The sequence below is a fragment of the Lepidochelys kempii genome, chromosome 2 (assembly GCF_965140285.1).
Source record: "Lepidochelys kempii isolate rLepKem1 chromosome 2, rLepKem1.hap1, whole genome shotgun sequence".
Classification (NCBI taxonomy): Eukaryota; Metazoa; Chordata; order Testudines; family Cheloniidae; genus Lepidochelys; species Lepidochelys kempii.
In genome coordinates, this window is record NC_136381.1 from 266,373,690 (window position 1) to 266,393,218 (window position 19,529).

Sequence of the window (19,529 nt, forward strand, 5' to 3'; positions counted from 1 at the left end):
GACTGCTCCCTCAGAACGTGGGGTCATGGGTTCTGGTCTTGCTGTGGAACAGGGTGGTGGAATTGTGCTGTTAGAGAACAAGATGCTAAACTGTGGTCCTTCCTTCCAGTTGCTTGTGGTGGGTTCAGGAAAAAGTTAAATATCCTTTGGCCCTTTACAAGAAGGGTGGAGGAGGACTGTGTATCCTCATTCCATGTCCAGCTGTGGGCGGTGAGGCAGGCCCAGATGGGCATGAGTTACTGTCTGGAACAAAGGTCACATCACTCAAACCGGAAAATGGAAATGCTAAACTGACGTGTTTTACTGCACTCAGTAAGGGTTCATTGTGCAGACTCTCTTACTAAGGGCTCTGCAGTTCTATTGCACTCTCTTGGTCCACTTCTTGAATGCAGCTGTAGAACAGTTTTATCACAGCTTTATATCTACCCTTAAAATGTTTCTCTGGGGTTTGATGTAGGACCTTGTACTGCCCATCATCATAATAGATCTGAGCACCTCAAACAGCGATTTTACCCTGTGAAATAGGAAGGGACTGTCCCCAGTTTACAGACTGGGAAACCAGGCACAGATCAAATGATTTATGAAAGGTACTACAGGGAGCCTGTGGAAGAGCAAGGAATTGATCCCAGGTCTTCTGAGTCCAGTCCAGTGCCTGAGCTACAAGACCATCTTAGTAATAAATGTCAAGATCCTACAAATCAAGGAGTTCGGTTAGTGTCTGGAAATATACCATACGTTCACCATTAGAAGTGTCAGGTACACTTAGTTTTTATGTTTTACTATGCCGTGTTCTTCTGCAGCTCTTCAGTTCATTCCATGGTATTGCACCAAACATACGTAATAAATGCAAAATCTCAACCAGTTTTTTTCATTCTGTATGGACTTATCCCAAAATGCATGATTCAGAGAAGAAATTTACTATGGGCCTGTTTCAGATGTTTCCATGTGAACCCAGGGGTTCTCTACTATGTGTAAAACATAGATAATTAGCTCAAATAGTTAGTAAAATCATTACATACTTGGTTTTTCCTGGCAAAAAAATTAATTTTTGCACACTGGGCTCGGTACCAAACAGAGAGAACTGGGTTGCGCTGGTGAAGTGCTGGGGCCACGCTTAGAGACTCAAATCCATTTTTAGGCACCTAAATAAAAGTGGCCTGATTCTTTTTCCGCCACAGGTTCTGAGCTGCCACAGTTCCACCTAAACTTAATGGGAGCTGCTTATGCTGAGCACCTTTGAATGGTGGGCCACTCTTACTGAGCTCTGAAATATGGATTTGAGAGGGTAGTTAAGGTTTTTATGTATAACGAGATACATTTGAAAATCAGTGGGCTCTGATCACTTGCCTCAGGAATAGCCAGAACATGCATGTCTAGTTCCAGTTTTTACAGGAAGGTTATAATGACTGGGGTTTTTTCTTATTTAACTTTGCTATGTGTTCCTGAGGATTTTCTGGGTGTTGATGACCTCACAGTTTGCGAGGATTTAAAGTCCAAGGCTGTGTAAACCTTTGCTTGGCAGGTAATGACTGCGCTTTTCCTGCGCTCGCCATATCTAACTCTTTGCTTTGTAAAATACTCTTGGTTCACTCCATTATTAAACGTGCCACAGGGTTGTTTTAAATGTTTGGATCTTTATGCCCTGTAAGAGCTTGGCATTGCCAGACCTTCAGGGTTCTGTACCCATCCTCTCCGTGGTCATTGTTTGGATGCTCTGCTGATGTGCGCTCAGAATTGGTTATGTAAAGTTTGAAAGCAACCATAAAGATTCCCTCTTCGGAGGATCAAATCCAAACAGGCAGCTTCATTGTGGTGGATCTCCCCTTGACCCCTTCTGAAGACTGCGGAAACTTGCACCTAGGGTTTATTTCCATTATTCAGACGTTGGGACTGAAAGAAGAAGGAAGAGTATAAAAGGGAGGTGCCCAAAATTTGACCTTTGGGCTAAAGGCAGTTTATGGAGTCTTTTAATGGTAACACACAGCCAGTAAGCTCTTAAATATGGAGGTGTGGTCCCTGGAAATGCTAAGCATGCATGGCTCCATCTTGATCAGAGCATTCTGTTTTCTGCTTCTGTAGTGCATGGTCTTGGCTCAAAGCACTGAGTTTGCCCTGCTGTGGTACGGGTGACTTTGTGGTCCCCAATTAGGCAAAAGTTGAGGTATCTCTGTCAGAGTCTGATTCTGGGCATTGTGTAGTGAGTTTAATAGTGAGGCAAGAGTGGTACCAAATGTTTCCACAAACTGTTTTCATTTGGGTTAGAATAAGAGAAACTAACAATAGTATTCTGACATGCCTCATATCCATATGACCCATAAATACTGTGAAACAACCAGAATGGTCATCTCCTGTTGAACAGAGGTGCACGGATCTGGTGGCAGAATTTCTCTCTTATGTGGGAGTTTCCAAATCTCCCATAGTGTGGGCTTGATTTTCAGCATTTTTACAAGTTTTTAGAAACATCTGCGCCGAAAGCTCCTTGCACCACACAGCTGCCTGGAGCAATACTTTTTCAGTTCTTTTGTGCTGCTTTATGATGGCATGCAGCAGCACCTGTTCAGCTGATCTGATCACTAGTTCATTTCTGCAGGGATTGTTCCTGTATTCTGACCTTTAATAGCTAAAAGACATCCTCAGTAAAGCTTTATTGGTCAGGAAAATCAAGTAAGAAGAGGTGGCCAACATCTCACTTCAGTAATTAGCAAAGGTGTCTGATGAAAACAAACTATGTTTGTAAGTTTCTGAAGAACACGCTTACCCTTGCTGTCAAACCAACAGGTTTCATTCCTGGAATCTAAAGTTGTACTTATGCATGGAATAGACATTGTGTAGATTCTTGCACTGCTGCTACTCCTACATGTCACGCCCTGACTTTAGGAGGCCCGCCCGGGGAGAGCATGCATCAGTCTCCAGGTCCAGTCAGTCCTTGGTACTTCAGAGAATGTCAGCAAGGGGGCTTATTGTTCTTACGGTGCGATTTCCCCTGTCCTCTTAATTTGGCATGAGTCAATCTTCATGACTGTGCATACACTGGCCAGTTTAACCTGCAAACTGGTGTCTGTTGGAAGGGTGAGTTCTCTAATGTGGCACATCCATCAGTTTCACAAGGTTTCACTTTCTCTGATGTTCAGTTTCCTTGATTCAATTTCAAATTCACTGCTTCTTTGGACCACATTCAAAATGTGTACATTGTTAACCCCTTTATTAAAATAACCTTATTTTGTATCCCCCAAGGCTTCATCCTAAGAACTGCCTAGGCGTACGTCAGTTTGCAGAAACCATGATGTGTGCCGTGCTCTACGAATCTGCCAACAGCTTCATCCACCAGCACTTTGTGGAGGTGTCCATGTCTGAAGAGTTCCTTGCTCTACCCTTCGAAGATGTGCTGGAGCTGGTTTCAAGGGAAGAGCTCAATGTCAAGTCTGAGGAGCAGGTAGGTGCACCAGCTGGTAAATGGTATAGCAGAGGCAGCTTTTGCCACCAGAGGATTTGAAACCCTTGGGGCATAGCAAGATCTGGGTGAGAAGTTGAACTGGTCCATGTAGTGATCAAAACTGAGAAGATGGCCTTATTGTGGATGGTGGGTGTATGCCCTTTGCTAGAATAATGGTGCTCTGACTCTTTCACTCTGTACATAACTTGTGGGAATTGGGGCTTCTTTCAGCTTGGTTATCAGAACACTCTTCTGGGGAGCATCCGTTATTTGCGAAGCATGGCATTGAACTGTGCTGAAATGTTCGCAGCTGAGAACCCTTGACGTCCGGAACTCTAGTGACATCTTGAACTCTCGCTTTACTGAGTGAATTTCAGTTCTGTTGAAAGGTGCTGGGATCTCTGCCCTGGAAGCGATCTCTAGAACTACAGAATAAACAGTGTTTCAGCCTTATTCTGGAGGGATGCCTTCGAGATTCTGTACAGCATTTTGTAATGAATCTTCCTCCTGAAATTGCCAATGAGATGGTCGGTCGGGATCGTGGCTTACGTAATATGGAGGCCTTTGTACAAGGAACTGGACTGAACCACACCGAGTCACTTCACATAGGCCTCTGAATAACCATTGCCACTTTGACCCATAGCAGCAGCGATCCTGATTTGAACTGGAGATCTGCATCTGAAAGGCTCTGCATCTTGCTGCCAGTGTTCAAGCCATCGCATCCCCTGTGGTGGTTCGGGGGGCTTATTCCTAGAGAAAAATAGACTTTTAGAAAGTCTGGGTTGGAAAAAGAGGTCCCTGGTTAGAGGTATAGGTTAGGAATCATTAAAAAAGGGATAGAGAATAAGACGGAGAATATCTTATTGACCTTATATAAATCCATGGTATGCCCCCATCTTGAATACTGTGTACAGATGTGGTCTCTTCATCTCAAAAAAGATATACTGGCATTACAAAAGTTTCAGAAAAGGGCAACTAAAATCATTAGGGGTTTGGATCAGGTCCCGTATGAGGAGAGATTAAAGAGGCTAGGACTTTTCAGCTTGGAAAAGAGGAGACTAAGGGGGGCTATGATAGAGGTATAGAAAATCATGAGTGGTATGGAGAAAGGGAATAAGGAAAAGTTATTTACTTGTTCACATAATATAAGAACTAGGGGCCACCAACTGAAATTAATGGGTAGCAGGTTTAAAACAAATAAAAGGAAGTTCTTCTTCACTCAGCGCAGAGTCAACCTGTGGAACTCCTTGCCTGAGGAGATTGTGAAGGCTAGGACTATAACAGGGTTTAAAAAGAGAACTGGATAAATTCATGGAGGTTAAGTCCATTAATGGCTATTAGCTGGGATGGGTAAGGAATGGTGTCCCCAGCCTCTGTTTGTCAGAGAGTGGAGATGGATGGCAGGAGAGAGATCACTTGATCATTACCTGTTAGGTTCACTCCCTCTGGGACACCTGGCATGGGCCTCTGTCAGTAGACAGGATACTGGGCTGGATGGACCTTTGGTCTGACCCAGTATGGCCTTTCTTATGTATAAACATCAGGTCTGAATCGTCTTATCTCCTTAGAACCTCTTGTTCAAATTTCACACATGCTCAAATCAAGCCACCTTCTTCTGAGGCAGGTAAACTTTAGCACAGGCTTCGTGTCTTTCATAAGATTTTAAAACAAGAGGTCTTCCCTGCTGTGTGAAGCAGTTACGGTCCCATGACTCTCCTTGTGAGCAGCAGACTCTGTCCCAATGTCCTTGGTGACGGTTTTCCTTCTAACTGTTGTGCAACACGCTGCCTGCCACCTTCCACCTCTGAGATGGTGTTGCATTTTAGTGTGGTGCAGCATACAGTTGAGTTGTCCAGTAGAACCTCAGAGTTACGAACACCAGAGTTATGAACTGATTGGTCAACCACATGCCTCATTTGGAACTGGAAGTACACAATCAGAGAGCAACAGAGGTGAAAAAAAGCAAACGAAGTACAGTACCGTGTTAAACGTAACCTACTAAAAAATACAGGGAAAGTTTTAAAAAAATGATTGGACAAGGTAAGGAAATGGTTCCTATGCTTGTTTCATTTAAATTAAGATGGTTAAAAGCCGCATTTTTCTTCTGCATAGTAAAGTTTCAAGCTGTATTTAAGTCAGTGTTCAGTTGTAAACTTTTGAAGGAACAACCATAACGTTTTGTTCAGCGTTACAAACAACCTCCACTCCCAAGGTGTTCGTAACGCTGAGGTTCTACTGTACAACGTTTTGGGGTCTTCTGGGGTGCAAGTTGCGTTTAAAGATATGACTACCAGCTGATCTGTTGGAGAAATACTTTATGCTAGAAACCTCTAGAGAACGGAAATGGGAGGTTCTGGCTTTGTCCAGTGTAAATGAAAGGCTTGGAAACGATGTGTGTGGCTATCCAAATTTTTTCCATGACAACCCAATATTTAGCATGTGTGCATGATGCTTAGTGGCAGGGTTACACCACAAGGTGGCAGCAGTAACCACAAATGCCAATAATCAGATGTTTACAAAGCAAAACTTTTTCTGGTAATCTCTTAATTCAGTTCTTGGGAGAAGGGGGCCGAACTGTGTAAATTGTTGGCCTTCAAGGCATTAATGCTGTTCCACATCAGTATTGTGGACACCTCGGTTCAAATTCTTATCTACCGCTGATCAGCCCAGCAGGATCTCTGGATGCAGTGGCAGCAGCCTGGTTAGACGAATGGGACAATGCCCCCTGAAATGGAAGCTCTCAGCTGCATGCCCAGAAGGTCAACACACTGGGGCTATTTCAGACCAATGGGTGGGGAATTAATTCCAAATCTGGGCCCTTATGAAGAATGCCCTGCGTTATAGAGGACCCCTCTGGTGAATTCAGGAACGGCATTGATGGCCTCTGTGATTGAAAGGTGTATGCTAAGAATGGGGAAGGAATAATGTGGTGAGCTGGGTGTTAGTGGAGACGTGCTGGGCTCTGAGTGGCAAAGTGTTAGTATCTTTGCTCTAGATCCCTCGAGTGACTTCTGTTTTCCTGATCACTGTGTTCCTTGGCGAGACGTTCCTTTTGTTACAGTCCATCTGTTCAAGTTTGTCTTCATCCCGCCTTTTGTGAGCTGCTTCAGGACAGAGAAAACAAAATCTCGTGTCTACCCGAAGTGCAGAGACCTACCAAAGAAATGGCTCCTCTCTCTTCTGGCAGGTATTCGAAGCTGCGTTAGCCTGGGTCCGGTACGAGCGAGATCAGAGGGAACCCTGCTTACCTGAGCTACTGTCCAAAATCCGACTGCCCCTTTGTCGACCTCAGTTCCTCACTGACCGTGTGCAACAAGATGACCTTGTCCGCTGCTGCCACAAATGCCGGTGAGCGCTTGTGGGCTGTTCAGGAGATGTCCAGTGTGTGTGGGCCTCCACGCTGATAGTGTGTTGGAGTGGCTGTCCCAGAGCCTGAAATCCTCTCCCCATGAAGTGGGAACGCCACACACAGGAGAAGAGCGATTCCCTCGTGCTGCCTGCTGATGAGGCTAAGCCAGCATCTGCAAGGATTAGCTCTGCAGGGTAGAGAAGAGATCAGTTGACATAATCATTGGCGACCTCAGCAGAGGGACCAGTTTGGATGGTGGTCCCAAGACCCACCAAACTATCGTTCTAATGTTTGGTCTTAATTTCAGGGACCTGGTGGATGAAGCAAAAGACTATCACCTAATGCCAGAACGCCGGCCACACCTCCCGGCATTCAAGACACGTCCCCGGTGCTGCACATCGATCGCAGGATTGATTTATGCTGTTGGAGGTCTTAATTCAGCAGGTACCTTGCATATCCACTTCCCACAGCTACCAAGTGACAAGTACATTGAGTAACAGCATCGATTGTAAACGTCATGCTTCACCCGTAAAAAGTTGAGCAGTCTCTCCTGCTCTTCCCTTTTTCTGTAGCCCTTTGATGACACTCAGGCCATCCCGCCGACAGAATGCTGAGGGGGGCTGTGGTCGGTTGTTGAACGTTTTTCACTCTAGGAATGCTGGGTGGATTGCTCAGGGATATTGTTTCCAGTGTGTGTGAAACTGCACCAACTTGTTGCATTTGTCTCTTTAAAATTACGGGCTCCAGTGTAAGTGTGGAGAACCCCAAAGGCAGTAATAGAAGAACATATTGGCAGCATTAATGCATTGCATTCAAGCGTACAACAGGTAAAATAATTGCCATGCTCTTTGGTCTGTTTCAAAGAAGTCAAGCCTCTGTAGTAAAGGCAGTTTCCTTTTCCATTATGAACCTTTCCGTTGTACCTTAACCATGAAAACATGGCTCGTGCCACGCAAGGCTTCATTGTGGGAACAAGAGCATGTGTTAGTTCAACTTCTCTTTGATTCAGGTACACATGGAGTCACTCCAAGGACAGTATGCTCCCCATTATCCCATTAACACAAGTTCTATTCGACTAATCAGGAGTTTGGTTGGTCGAGAGGACAGGAACCTCTTCCTCGCAGTCCTGGCCAGGGGTCTCTGCACTGCCCTGCTCGTTTGCTCCCATGACACTGGGATTGCAGAGGGCTCGCTGTGCTGACGCAGAGCCATTGACACCCAAGCCTTTCAGACCCGAAGGGGTGAGGCAGAGCAGAGATCCCTGACCAGGACTCTGCCCTGCCAGGACTGCAGCCTTCCCTGCACCTGGTGCCTGCAGGGATCAGATGTCATCAGCCCTGCAGCAGTGGAAGGAGCCCTCTGCAGCTCTGCTGTCACAGCCCCGCTCGTTCCCTTCCAGGACTGCCAGGCTGCAGCGGGTTCCCTGCGCTGCCCCAGGAGCCGTTCAGCAGCAGGGCAGCCTCCCCTCTGGACGGGGACTCGTCCTCCTCGCAGTCCTGGACAGGGGTCTCTCCTCAGTGAGCCGAGCCTTCCAGTTATCCAAACCCTTGCCTTGTCCCCCATCGTGAGAGCCACGGGGGACAAGGAAGGGATTTGATAACGTGGAGGTTCAGCTAGTAGGATCTCGGATAAACTGGACTTTACCATAGTTCTGTAGGCCCATAATCATCCTGCATAAACCCAGGAAACTTACAGTCCCTTTTAAAATGCCATGCAGCAGCCCACTAATGCCACGGATCCAGTGAACACATGCATACTACAGGGCTGCCTCATGAGGCCTGGATTCCGTACCCTAGAAGGATGAGGTCAGCCATGCGGGAGTGGTGCTGCTGCGATTCCAGGGAGTCGACTGGCCCCTGCGATGTTAATTGTTAAGTCACAAAGCCTGGTACCTGCTGTGAGGGTCCTGCCAGCGGTTTGATTGCAGGGGCAGGGTGTAAGGAGTCCACAAACAGTTTGGATTGTGGAGCCCAGATTTACAGGAGCTCCCTCCAATGTTGAGCAGTTCCCCATCAGGGCTGGGTGGAGATGGGGCTGATGTGCTGATGGGGTATTCTGGCACCTGCTAACATTTATGTAGGAATGTGGCCATGCCAGGGCTGAGGAGGCTATGCCAAACCGGAGACTCAAGTAGGGACCATTTAGAGGCTCCACTATCATCCCTTGGCCTGGGGGGCAAGATCCCTTCCCTACTGCCGCCTACACAGGCCATCCCTACAGATACTCAAGGCACTGAGCCCAGGTTTTTCCCTTAACACTCAGAGCGCGAACCCTGTATCCCCATCATTCTTCCTTGCATGGATGAACAGATGGGAAAAGTCCATCGCTTTCTGCTTCTGCCCCCATTCAGCAGAGGCTCCACAAAGAAAAAAAATCTGTCACTTTTTTTAATTTGAGTAGCAAATTTTTATGCAGGTGATTCACTGAACGTGGTGGAAGTCTTCGACCCCATTGCAAATCACTGGGAGAAGTGCCAGCCGATGACGACGGCACGCAGCCGAGTGGGTGTGGCTGTGGTGAATGGACTCTTGTATGCCATTGGTGGATACGATGGCCAGTTAAGACTGAGTACAGTGGAAGTTTATAACCCAGAGATGGATTCTTGGTCCAAAGTAGGAAGCATGAACAGCAAACGAAGGTACGTGAGACATACACCCCGTTCCGTACAAAGAATTTGAGGGGAGGAAGAGATGAAATGTTCACAAGGGCAGGGAAAAATCTAGGAATCAGTAGTGCTGAAAATGGCTGAGGTGACCGGGGAGATCAGAGTTTGTAGGGCGATACAGTAGGAAAAAGATCAAAGGAATGGAACAGGAAGGGAGTAGTTGCGCTTTGCATAACTCTGGTGGAAGCGCACTTGGGATGTTACATTCTGTTCTGGGCTCCTCTTTACCAGAATGACTCACTGGAGGGAGTTCAGAGAACATCAGCGCGAGTCTAGAGGGATTGATGTACGAGGAAAGATATGAAGAGCTACATATGTATGGTGTGGCCTCACAGTGACCAAGGGCGGAGAAAGAACTCTTATTGGTGTCAGCGTCTGAGAGAGAATTATTTGTGGTGGCACAAAGAAAAATAAGATGAAATTGAGACAGGGCAGACAGGCTGATTATCAGAGAGAATTTCTGGTAGATCTATAAGGATGTGGAATAGATTCCCAAAGGAAGTAGCGGAAGCCATGTTGCTTGGGACCTTTTTAAAACTAGCCTGGATAAAGCAGTGGAAAATGTGTTGTAGGGAATACTCATTCACTGGCAGGCAGAGTGATGGACACATGGGTCTTCTGTCTCTTCGGTGCACTCATGCATCGCTGAGCATATAGACTCCTCCACTGGAAAGTGCTGTCAATTTACACAATGCAGGGCTTGCAGTCCAGGCTTTGCAAAATGAGTCCTGAGTGATTTTATCTCTGAGCAGAAGATCTGGTGGTTTATATGCTGAGCAAAGGGAAGTTGGTTCAGTTCACACCAACCTAGGAATTATGTTGTGGTGGCACTTGGAAAGGCACACTGCATTATGTGGTCAACAATGTGAAAACCCACCTATTAACTCTCATGGCAGCACTGTCCCTGCCTCCACAGCAGCCTGTGGCTTGTCTGTCTCCTTCCAAATTTAAACGTGTTTGTGGCTTCCAGTGTTTTTACTCTGGTTTCTTTTTGCTGCTCCTCAGTCACTGAGCGTTCTTAAATTGCCCACTTCTGCTAGCTTTGCAGCACGTCTTCCCCATAATCGTTTGTGCCTGATTTTAATGTGGTTTCAAATGCTAATCACTTGGGAAGAGTATATTGCCTGTATCTTGTTACTTGAAATTCTGTTTGTAACCCGGATACTTGGTGGCACCAGTGCGATTCTGCTGGGATTGCGCTCATTCAGGGTGGTTAGCTGCTCTGTGCAAGCAAATACAATTTAAAATCTGTAGTGCACAGTCCAGGAGTTAAGCAGGTTGTGCCAAGTAAGCCCTGTTCAGAGTGGTAGACGGCCAAGACTTTAGGTCTGTCTCTGGAGACGATCTTGAGTGTAAAGTCCTGAAACCATTTCCACGCACATCATAATCTCGAGTAGGAAAACTGTTTTTCCATAGCTATGAGGTTCCTTGTGTGGAGCTTTTCCCACAGTAAGACGACTGCTTTTCTTCCGTAGTAGGCTTATTCTGCTCTTTGCACCAGTAACGAAGCGGCTGAGTTTGCTAATCCCCTAAACAACCTTCTGGGCTGCAACCCTGCCATGAGGATCCGGTTCTACTTGCACTTTACTAGAGTGTGCATCATGAGAGTGTTGTCCTTTCATCCTCGCTAAAACTTAGTCTTTTGAAGCAAAGCAGAGTGGGTGTCCATAAGAGGGTGTTTTACACAGAGCAGAGTGCGCCTGAAGGATTGTATCCAAGAGCTTGGCTTTTGCAGTCCATAATGGTTTTCTCATTGCAAGATGAGTGCTAAGAGGAAGGTCGTGGAAGAACTTAAATGTGAAACTGAAGGTTTAATTTGAAGGTGGAATTCCATTATCCCATTGTCTCGTTCCTTAATGTGCATTTTGAGCCAGATGTTTAACTGTCAAATACAGTGGAGGGGTGACCAACTTAATGGAGGTGACACTGGTACAGTAAAGCAGTAAAGGGTTTTATACTGAAGCCCATCACCATAGTACCTGAGCATCTTCCACATAAAATCAACCTCAAGAGCAAAGTCCTTAGTGGACTTCATGGAGTCTATGGCACATCTCTCTTTTCAGGGCCAAAGCTCTTCTTGGGGTAAGGTTTGTATTTTGGGATAGGATTTGGATGTGGTTTGGGGAAAAAAAGGGGACATTTGTATTGGGACGTTACATTTGTGGCATTAAAGGTCTGTTACCGTGAAACCAGCTTTGGGGCCAGACAAGTAGTTTAGCAGACCGGTAATGGGATACTGAGCCTTTCACTCACAGGCTGGTTGGTTGATTCCATATTAGGTCAGTAGTGACCAAAGTGTGCTCAGTTGAGATGGCCATCTTAAACCACTTCCTAGTTTGCAAAACCACCACCACCAGTCAGCTCCATGGGTAGCCACACTTGGTAGAGTTGAAAAGGAACAAAGATGAAATGTTTCGCTCCCTAGAGTTGAGTCTTTCAGGCCAGGGTTGAGGCGCATTTGCAGAATGTTATAAACAATTTCTCTACATCTCTCAAGCTGTTTTCTAACTGGCGGCAGTTGACTTTATTCGTGAACGTCCCCGTGTCAGCTCAATGCTGTGGTCTTGGGGGCTATATAAATAGGCAGTTTGGTAGCTGTAACTCTCAACCTGATTGTCAGACTTGTTCAGCTGTTTCATCCACCAGGTGTCAGCCAAGATGTGTTGAAAAAATGTGTTTCATAATTCAACATGGGTCATTTACCCAAAGGAATCTAACCTGGTGGTTGTGCGTTCATTGCAGTGCAATGGGAACAGTAGTGCTGGATGGGCAGATCTATGTGTGCGGTGGGTATGATGGAAACTCATCCCTCAACTCCGTGGAGACGTACTCACCAGAAACAGACAGGTAGGAGCTTCTAAACGTACTACTGCTTCTCCCACTGGGTTCTGCCCTTCTCCTGAAGCATAGAAGTAACAGCCGAGAGCACTGTTTTTGAAACCGATGAGCTACAGTATGCTGAAAAACCTTTTATTTCCTGTATAGCAACTATATTTGGCTTCAAACCATGCGCACTCGCTTGAGAGAAGTGAATGGAGTAAAGCTTTGATACAAAGCTAAGGCCCTTCGTTTTCAGGGTTTACTGATTTTTTTCCCCCCACCTAAATTTTGGACCATCCAGGTACATGGAAATACCGATTTGTGTTAAGAAAATTCAATACATTACATGAGAGATCTATTTGTTAATATCCAAATAGTTGAAGTGTAAATGCAAGACTGTTAAAGTAAGATGACATAGTCGAAGACACATGTGTATGTCCTGTTAACATACAGTTCATGAAATAAACCACAGCATTATTTTTACTTTTAATACTCTTCCTTTTCCCTATGTTGCTTTTTTCTGTCCTCCCGTTCCCCAGTATTAACTCCAGTATTTACCCAATAATCAGTGAAGCTAATTTATTGTGCTGGTATTCACCCAATTATTAATCTTTATAGTAAACACTGATAAATTCCAGGGAAATTTTTTGTTTATTTAAACAAAATAAAATCTGAGAACGAAGGGCCTTGTGCGGAGCTTATAGATGGTGGAGTGAAAAGTACTAGAAACTCAGTACCTGAAAGGCTTCTGGGTCTCCTGAAAGCTTTGTATAATCCATGGAGCAGCTCATTGAATGTGTTTATGTGGAGATACATGTGCTCTGCCTATGGAAGGAAGAGACTCTTGCACTTCTGCTGTTTGCTTGTCTCTTGGCAAGGTGGACGGTAGCAACTCCCATGAGTTCGAATCGCAGCGCGGCTGGAGTCACCGTGTTCGAAGGCAGGATCTATGTGTCTGGAGGGCACGACGGTTTACAAATTTTCAGCAGTGTAAGTCTGAATCTCAGAGCCAGTTCTGCACCACTTTGATTTCTTGTAACTTTGTGCCATGAAGTTGGACTAATAGCACTGACCAGAGATCGGTAAAAGGGCAGGTGGGAAAGCTCACACAGCTCCCTAATCTAAGCATACAGCTCCTTAGTCCTTATCTTTAATGTCACCTGTTGATTTAGTTCTGGATGATCCCTGAGCAGGGACCGCTAACTGAGCCAAACAAATACCCACTGGAGGCTAGACTGAGAGAGTGCAACTCCTGCTCACTTCTGGCCTGAGCCAAGAATTGAGCCTCTTTCCAGAAGTGAGACTGCTGCACAAGTCGACTCTGCTCTCACCATTTCCTCCCTCTTCATTTAGTAAATCATTTTAGCCAGCCTTGTGTCTTTGGTCCTTAGTGTTTCAAGCACCATTAAAATTCCCAGATGCCTACATTTGTTACATCTGCTTTCTTTGCCTGTTTGTGGGATGTCATTTCAGAAACTCCCGTGACCCGTTAAACAAACTCAGAAGTGGGAGCTGCACGTGCAGGACAGAGCTGCTATTCCTAGTCTGATTCCAGTCTCAGTCCTAACTTACAGACTTCCTTATATTTTTTTTTTATTCAGAAAAGTCTGTTATGGGGGATCTCTTCTGCCCTACTGGGAACAGAAGTGTGGTTTGTTGTATCTGAATGAGTCTTGCCACCCATTAACTGCTCTTGGAACATTAGCTTGTCAGTTGGAGGCCCAGCCTTTAGACTGGGCTGTAATATTGACTATTACTGCCTTCCCTAGCTGACTAGGGAAAAATCTTACTGTTTGGCAGCCTGGGATGCCCAAAAGCTGAATCTGGGCTAACATATCGGCCTGCCTGGACCACAACTTTGCCATGTTCCTCCGTGAGCTCCGCCAGTTAGGTCTAACGCTGCAGTTCAAGAAGAGGGGTGATGGACCATGCACTCCAGAGCTACCACAGATACATTCTGGCCACCCTATTTTCTTGTTGAAAAACCATTTTGAGATCCAAGTTGTCCTCGTACAAGTCTAGATAAAATTATTACAAGGTGGGAGTGCACAACTGGTTGAAAAACCGTACTCAAGAGTGATTATGAATGTTCACTGTCAGTCTGGGAGGACATATCTAGTGGGGTCCAGCAGGGGTCTGTCCTGGGTCTGGTGCTATTCTATATTTTTATTAATGACTTGGATAATGGAGTAGGAAGCTTGCTTATAAAATTTGCTGATGGCACCAAGCTGGGAGGGGTTGCAAGCACTTCGGAGGACAAGATTAGAAATCAAAATCACCTTAATAAACTGGTGAATTGTCTGAAAACAACACGATGCAATTGAATAAAGACAAGTGCAAAGTAGTATACTTAGGAAGGAAAAATCCAATGCACAACTACAGAATGGGGAATAACTGGCTAGGCAGTTGTACTGCAGAAAAGGAACTGGGAGTTATAGGGGATTACAAATTGGATAGGAGCCAACAATGTGATAGAGTTGCAAAAAAGGCAAATATCATTCTGGAGTGCATTGATAGGAGTGTCATATATAAGACACAGGAAGTGATTGTCCCAGTCTAGTAAGCGCAGGTGAGGCCTCAGTTGGAGTATTGTCCAATTTTAGGCACCACACTTTAAGAAAGATGCGGACAGACTGGAGAGAGTCCAGAGGAGAGCAACAAAAATGATAAAAGGTTTCGAAAACTTGACATAAGGTTATGAGGAAAGATTAAAAAACACTGGGCATGTTGTTTCTTGTGAAAAGGAGACTCTGTGGGGGTGGGAGGGCCTGATAAATCCTCAAATATGTTAAGGGCCATTATAAAGAGGACGGTGATCAATTGTCCTACCATTGGACATGAAGAACAAAAAGTAATGGGCTTAGTCTGCAAGCAAGGAAGATTTAGGTTATATATTACGAAAACTTTCCAACTATAAGGATACTTAGGCACGGGAATAGAGTCCCATTGGAGGCTGTGGAATCCCTATCATTGGAGTTTTTAAAGAATGAGGTTAGACAAACACCTGTCAGGGATGGTCTAGCAAGTTGGGGCTGGACTCGATGACCTGTTCCACCCCTACGATTCTATGCTTTTATATGCCATAAGAAAGGTTAGCAAGAATGACTGAAAGCTGAAGCCAGTCAAGTTCAAATTAGACATTAGGCCTGCTTTTTTTTAACTCTGAGGGTGATTAACCATTGACGCCACCTACCGAGGGAGGTGGTGGAGTCACCACCACCATATCTCCAAATGAAGACTAGCTGCCTTTCTGGAAGATGCTTTATCCAAGTGCAAGTTATTGGGCTTTCTACAGGTATAACTGGATGGAATTTAGTGGCCTGTGTTAAACAGGAGGCCGGACGAGATGAATTGATGGTCCCTTTCGGCCTTAAACTCTAAATCTGTGAAGTCATGATAAAAATTTCTGAGTCTGCCTGTAATTATCTTCAGTGACATATACTTACCTAGGCTCAAGGGCAGCTCTCATTCGTTGTCCATGTGCAACCCGCAATGCAGGTTTCTGAATGCCAGGACCCCTCAATGTGTTGACACTCTCTTAACTGCAGGTGGAGTACTACAACCATCACACAGCAACGTGGCACCCCATCGCAAGTATGCTGAACAAGCGGTGTCGGCACGGAGCCGCTTCCCTGGGCAGCAAGATGTTTGTCTGTGGCGGCTACGATGGGTCCGGCTTCCTCAGCATCGCCGAGGTGTACAGCTCCATGGCAGATCAGTGGTACTTGATCGTCCCGATGAACACCCGACGGAGCCGCGTCTCCCTGGTAGCCAACTGCGGCCGCCTGTATTGCGTGGGTGGCTATGATGGACAGTCCAACCTGAGCTCGGTGGAGATGTACGACCCAGAAACCAACCGCTGGACGTTCATGGCCCCTATGGTGTGCCACGAGGGAGGGGTTGGTGTGGGGTGCGTACCGCTCCTCACCATCTGAGAAGGAAGCATTGGCAGCCATCTCCAAGCAACAATCTCTGGAGAGGTTTAACGAGGGTTTTGTGATGGGATCTATCCAGAGGTACATTTCTAGATGCTCAAGTGTCATTCACGAACACAAACAGTTAAAAAGAAAGTCGCCCTGCGATTTTTCCAGGCTGAGGCTCTGCCACAGTTGAATATTCACCGTTCAGACCATGTGTGTGTAACCCCTACTCCCTTCCCTCCCCCCACACTCTAGTCATTACGTGGATCTAAGGCTAGGCAGATGCTTCCTTCTCCTAGCCTTTGCTTCAGGTACTGCATTGATCAAGATGTGGTCTACTTCTGGTTATGCTGTTGGGAAGCAGTGGAGCAGTCTATGTTGGTTTGACCCTGCATAAACTAATATTGGCCAGATCAGTGGGAGAGAGTGCGTATGCAGTATGTTCAGGGCAAATGACCCTAATACCACAGTTCAGTTTATTATTAACTACAGTAGCTTGAGTATTACAAACAGTCCAGTTCATTCTGTTTAGTTACCAAGCACGTTGGATTTTACCCACCCTTACAAAACAGGAGGGGCTTTCTCACCAATATTGGTTGTTAGAAGCCCATGTGTGGGGTAATCCTTGGAAATGCATTGCTCCTTAATTTCTGAGGATCTATCCCTATGACCAATGTATTTCATTTACTTCTTTTGAATGTAATTTACTTTGTTCTGTTGGATCAGGAAAATTGGATGTAAGCATTAAGGGAGGATGACAAATGTTTTCCCCTCTCAAATTCTCAAAAAAACAAAAAACAAAAAAAATAGATTAAAACATCGAACTGTTCTAAAAGACTGCTGAGGAAAAAAATTGAATATAAATGACACTAGCAGCAAACTTATATTTAAATAGGAAAACTGCCAAAATGTTAATTATACAGATCTTTTTTTTAAATTAAATCTGTTTTAAAGCTTTTTTCCTTTCACAAAACTTAGGCATTGGTTTCCAAAATACATATTAGAAACAGCTGGATTCCAGTATGGTCAAGATCTGTCCTTTTGATCTTTTGCGCAAAGATGAAAATGTAGCACCTCACATGTGCTTTGTTTTGGAAAGTTCCTGCTGTGCATTCAGATGTTTTTGATTTCACAAAAATGTTGTGTGGGTTTTGAAATATGCACTTGGCCTGCTGTGTTGTGAGCTCTTGTGTTTGTTGTTGGTCTGTTTGACAGCTGCCGTTCACTTAAGAAAGCTCAAATACAGACTGAGCCTTCACAGAGAAATAACGCCGAGGGATAGACAATAAGGGTTTGTGCAAGGGACATAACTTGGGCCCCAGGAAAATTGCACGTGCACAAACTTTCAGCACAGCCGAAGGTTTTGTTAAATCAGTGTCTAGCTTTTTCTGTTTAGCTACACTGGAAAGATCTTTACAGCACGCTTGGTTGATGATCTGTTAACCTAGCCATGCAGCCATCTTTTTACAGCCAAACAATGACAGTTGCAAAAGTGTGATACTGTCAACATCCTTCACTTAAAGGAGAGATGAATGTGAAAGACTATTAGCGACCAAGCAGACAGTCTGGTCTTTCGCCAGGAGTCCGTGCCCATATGTTCCCCACTGTTGTTTTCCTGTCATGCAGCCTACGCTTGCAGAAGATGAGGTGTTCTCTTCCCCTTCTTCCTTGGTTCTTTGCCTTTTTAATATCCCTGTCTCTCCTCTTCTGTAACAATTGCAAATGGAAGAACACATGGATCCTTGTGTTCTTACTGCAGCGGCACGTACCACCTGACAGAGATGCTTTGGAGTCTTCGCACCTGCACCTTTGCCCTGGAGACTTGTCAGATGCCTTTATGATGCCTGTTCTCCTTTGCAGACCTGGGGAGTGGATGACTGGGTCCAAGGCTAAGTTGGAGTCTTGTCCTACATTGCTGGCCGTGTAGCTACTTCAGGCACCGAGATGCGGCTTTACAATGATTTTTTTTATATATATATATATCTCAAGGTTACAAACTTTGCCACTTTTTTGGAAGTAGATCATCCCACAATGATTTGATTGGGGTAAATGTGAGTGGCCAGCACATGGTATGGTTATGTATTCTAACTGGACGAGTCGTCAGAGTTCTCTCACGACTGGGAGGAGGACAGTTCTTTGAAACCTTCTTTTGTGCTAAATCAAGAAGCAACAAAGTTTTCAAAATCCAAGTAGGTCTGTGACCACTTTAGTCAGTCTAAGCATGAAGCCAGCATTCTGCATTAACTTACATCAGAGCAGGTTTAGAGGAACGCATGACAGTGACAGCCTATGTATATACAATATCTAGACGCAACAGGACGAGGGAAGGACAGCGTGGCCTAGGAGAGACCCCTTTGAACTCGGGGATAATATTATAAAATGATGTGAAATGTATTTATTAGCTCTTCAGTATTTCACTTGCATGAATATGGTCTGCCACTAATCTAGGGCTTCCTTCTCAACCTACTTCCTCCTGTATGATCCTTTAGTGAAGCCCTGGTCACAGTCTGTGAGAACGCCAACACAGGCTTCTGATGGGACGAGCAGCTGGGAAGGAAAGGATGCTGTATTCAAACACTAATCTCTTCCATTGACACACAGGGACACGGGGGAATGATAAATATATGTCCATTTCTTTTTGTGTGCGCTTTTTTATGTTCGAACCTTCCTCTGCAAGGGCCAGATCTTGTCAGACCTGGAGCACCCTAATTTCTATCATTCAGTGGGATCTGAGCGTGCTCTGCATCTCTTGAAACGGGGTCCTGAGTCTGAATTTCTGGGCTTTGTTGGTTTTTTTGTTCATATCAAAAACCTCAGTGCTGCTTAGATTTTTTTTACTTTGGGTGTGGATGTGGATGTCTCTATATTCAGGTACCATGTATATTGTAGATGTATAATATGAGCATGTGTGGTTATAAATGTGGGTGCTCTGTCTAGGTATCGATATCTATTTTGTATGCATTTACCAACCAATGGATCATGCTTGAGGATAAACATTCGTTTGGCATTTCCATGCTGCTAAGACTTTTTTTAAACGTCGGCATCAAGACTAAGGTAGTTTTCAGGCCATGAGCTGAAAGGTGGTAGAAAAATAAAATTGTTGTTTGCCATTAGCTGCAAGGCTTTTAAACTATGTATCTTGGGGAAGGAGTGTGTGTGGCGGGGGAAGGGAGGATTTTAGGTTTATTTGCTTTTGAAAGTAAAGGGTGTGGCAAGGAAGGAATTAGCAATTTCTTTCTGTCCTATTCATCTTCCCAACTTGTGTTTTCCACTCTCAGCCAAGCCTCACTAGCAAGGGTTTGATTGAGCAGATTTCTTTAGGGGCCCATTGACCTGTCTATT

General features: G+C 45.1%; 1 protein-coding gene across 3 annotated transcripts in view; it reads left to right on the plus strand.

The window, feature by feature from the left end:
• The window catches only part of KLHL18 (kelch like family member 18), a 37,485-nt gene extending 18,287 nt beyond the window's left edge, over nt 1-19,198 (plus strand). For 2 of the 3 annotated variants that reach the window (XM_073334878.2, XM_073334880.2), the window contains 7 exons: nt 3,235-3,433; nt 6,621-6,781; nt 7,090-7,226; nt 9,183-9,420; nt 12,190-12,294; nt 13,146-13,257; nt 15,816-19,198. In XM_073334878.2, coding sequence (XP_073190979.1) covers nt 3,235-3,433; nt 6,621-6,781; nt 7,090-7,226; nt 9,183-9,420; nt 12,190-12,294; nt 13,146-13,257; nt 15,816-16,202 — 1,339 coding nt within the window. In that variant the 3' untranslated portion in view covers nt 16,203-19,198. The remainder of the gene's footprint in view (nt 1-3,234; nt 3,434-6,620; nt 6,782-7,089; nt 7,227-9,182; nt 9,421-12,189; nt 12,295-13,145; nt 13,258-15,815) is intronic. The other variant, XM_073334879.2, reaches the window with a different exon arrangement.
• Nucleotides 19,199-19,529: the final 331 nt, after the last annotated feature.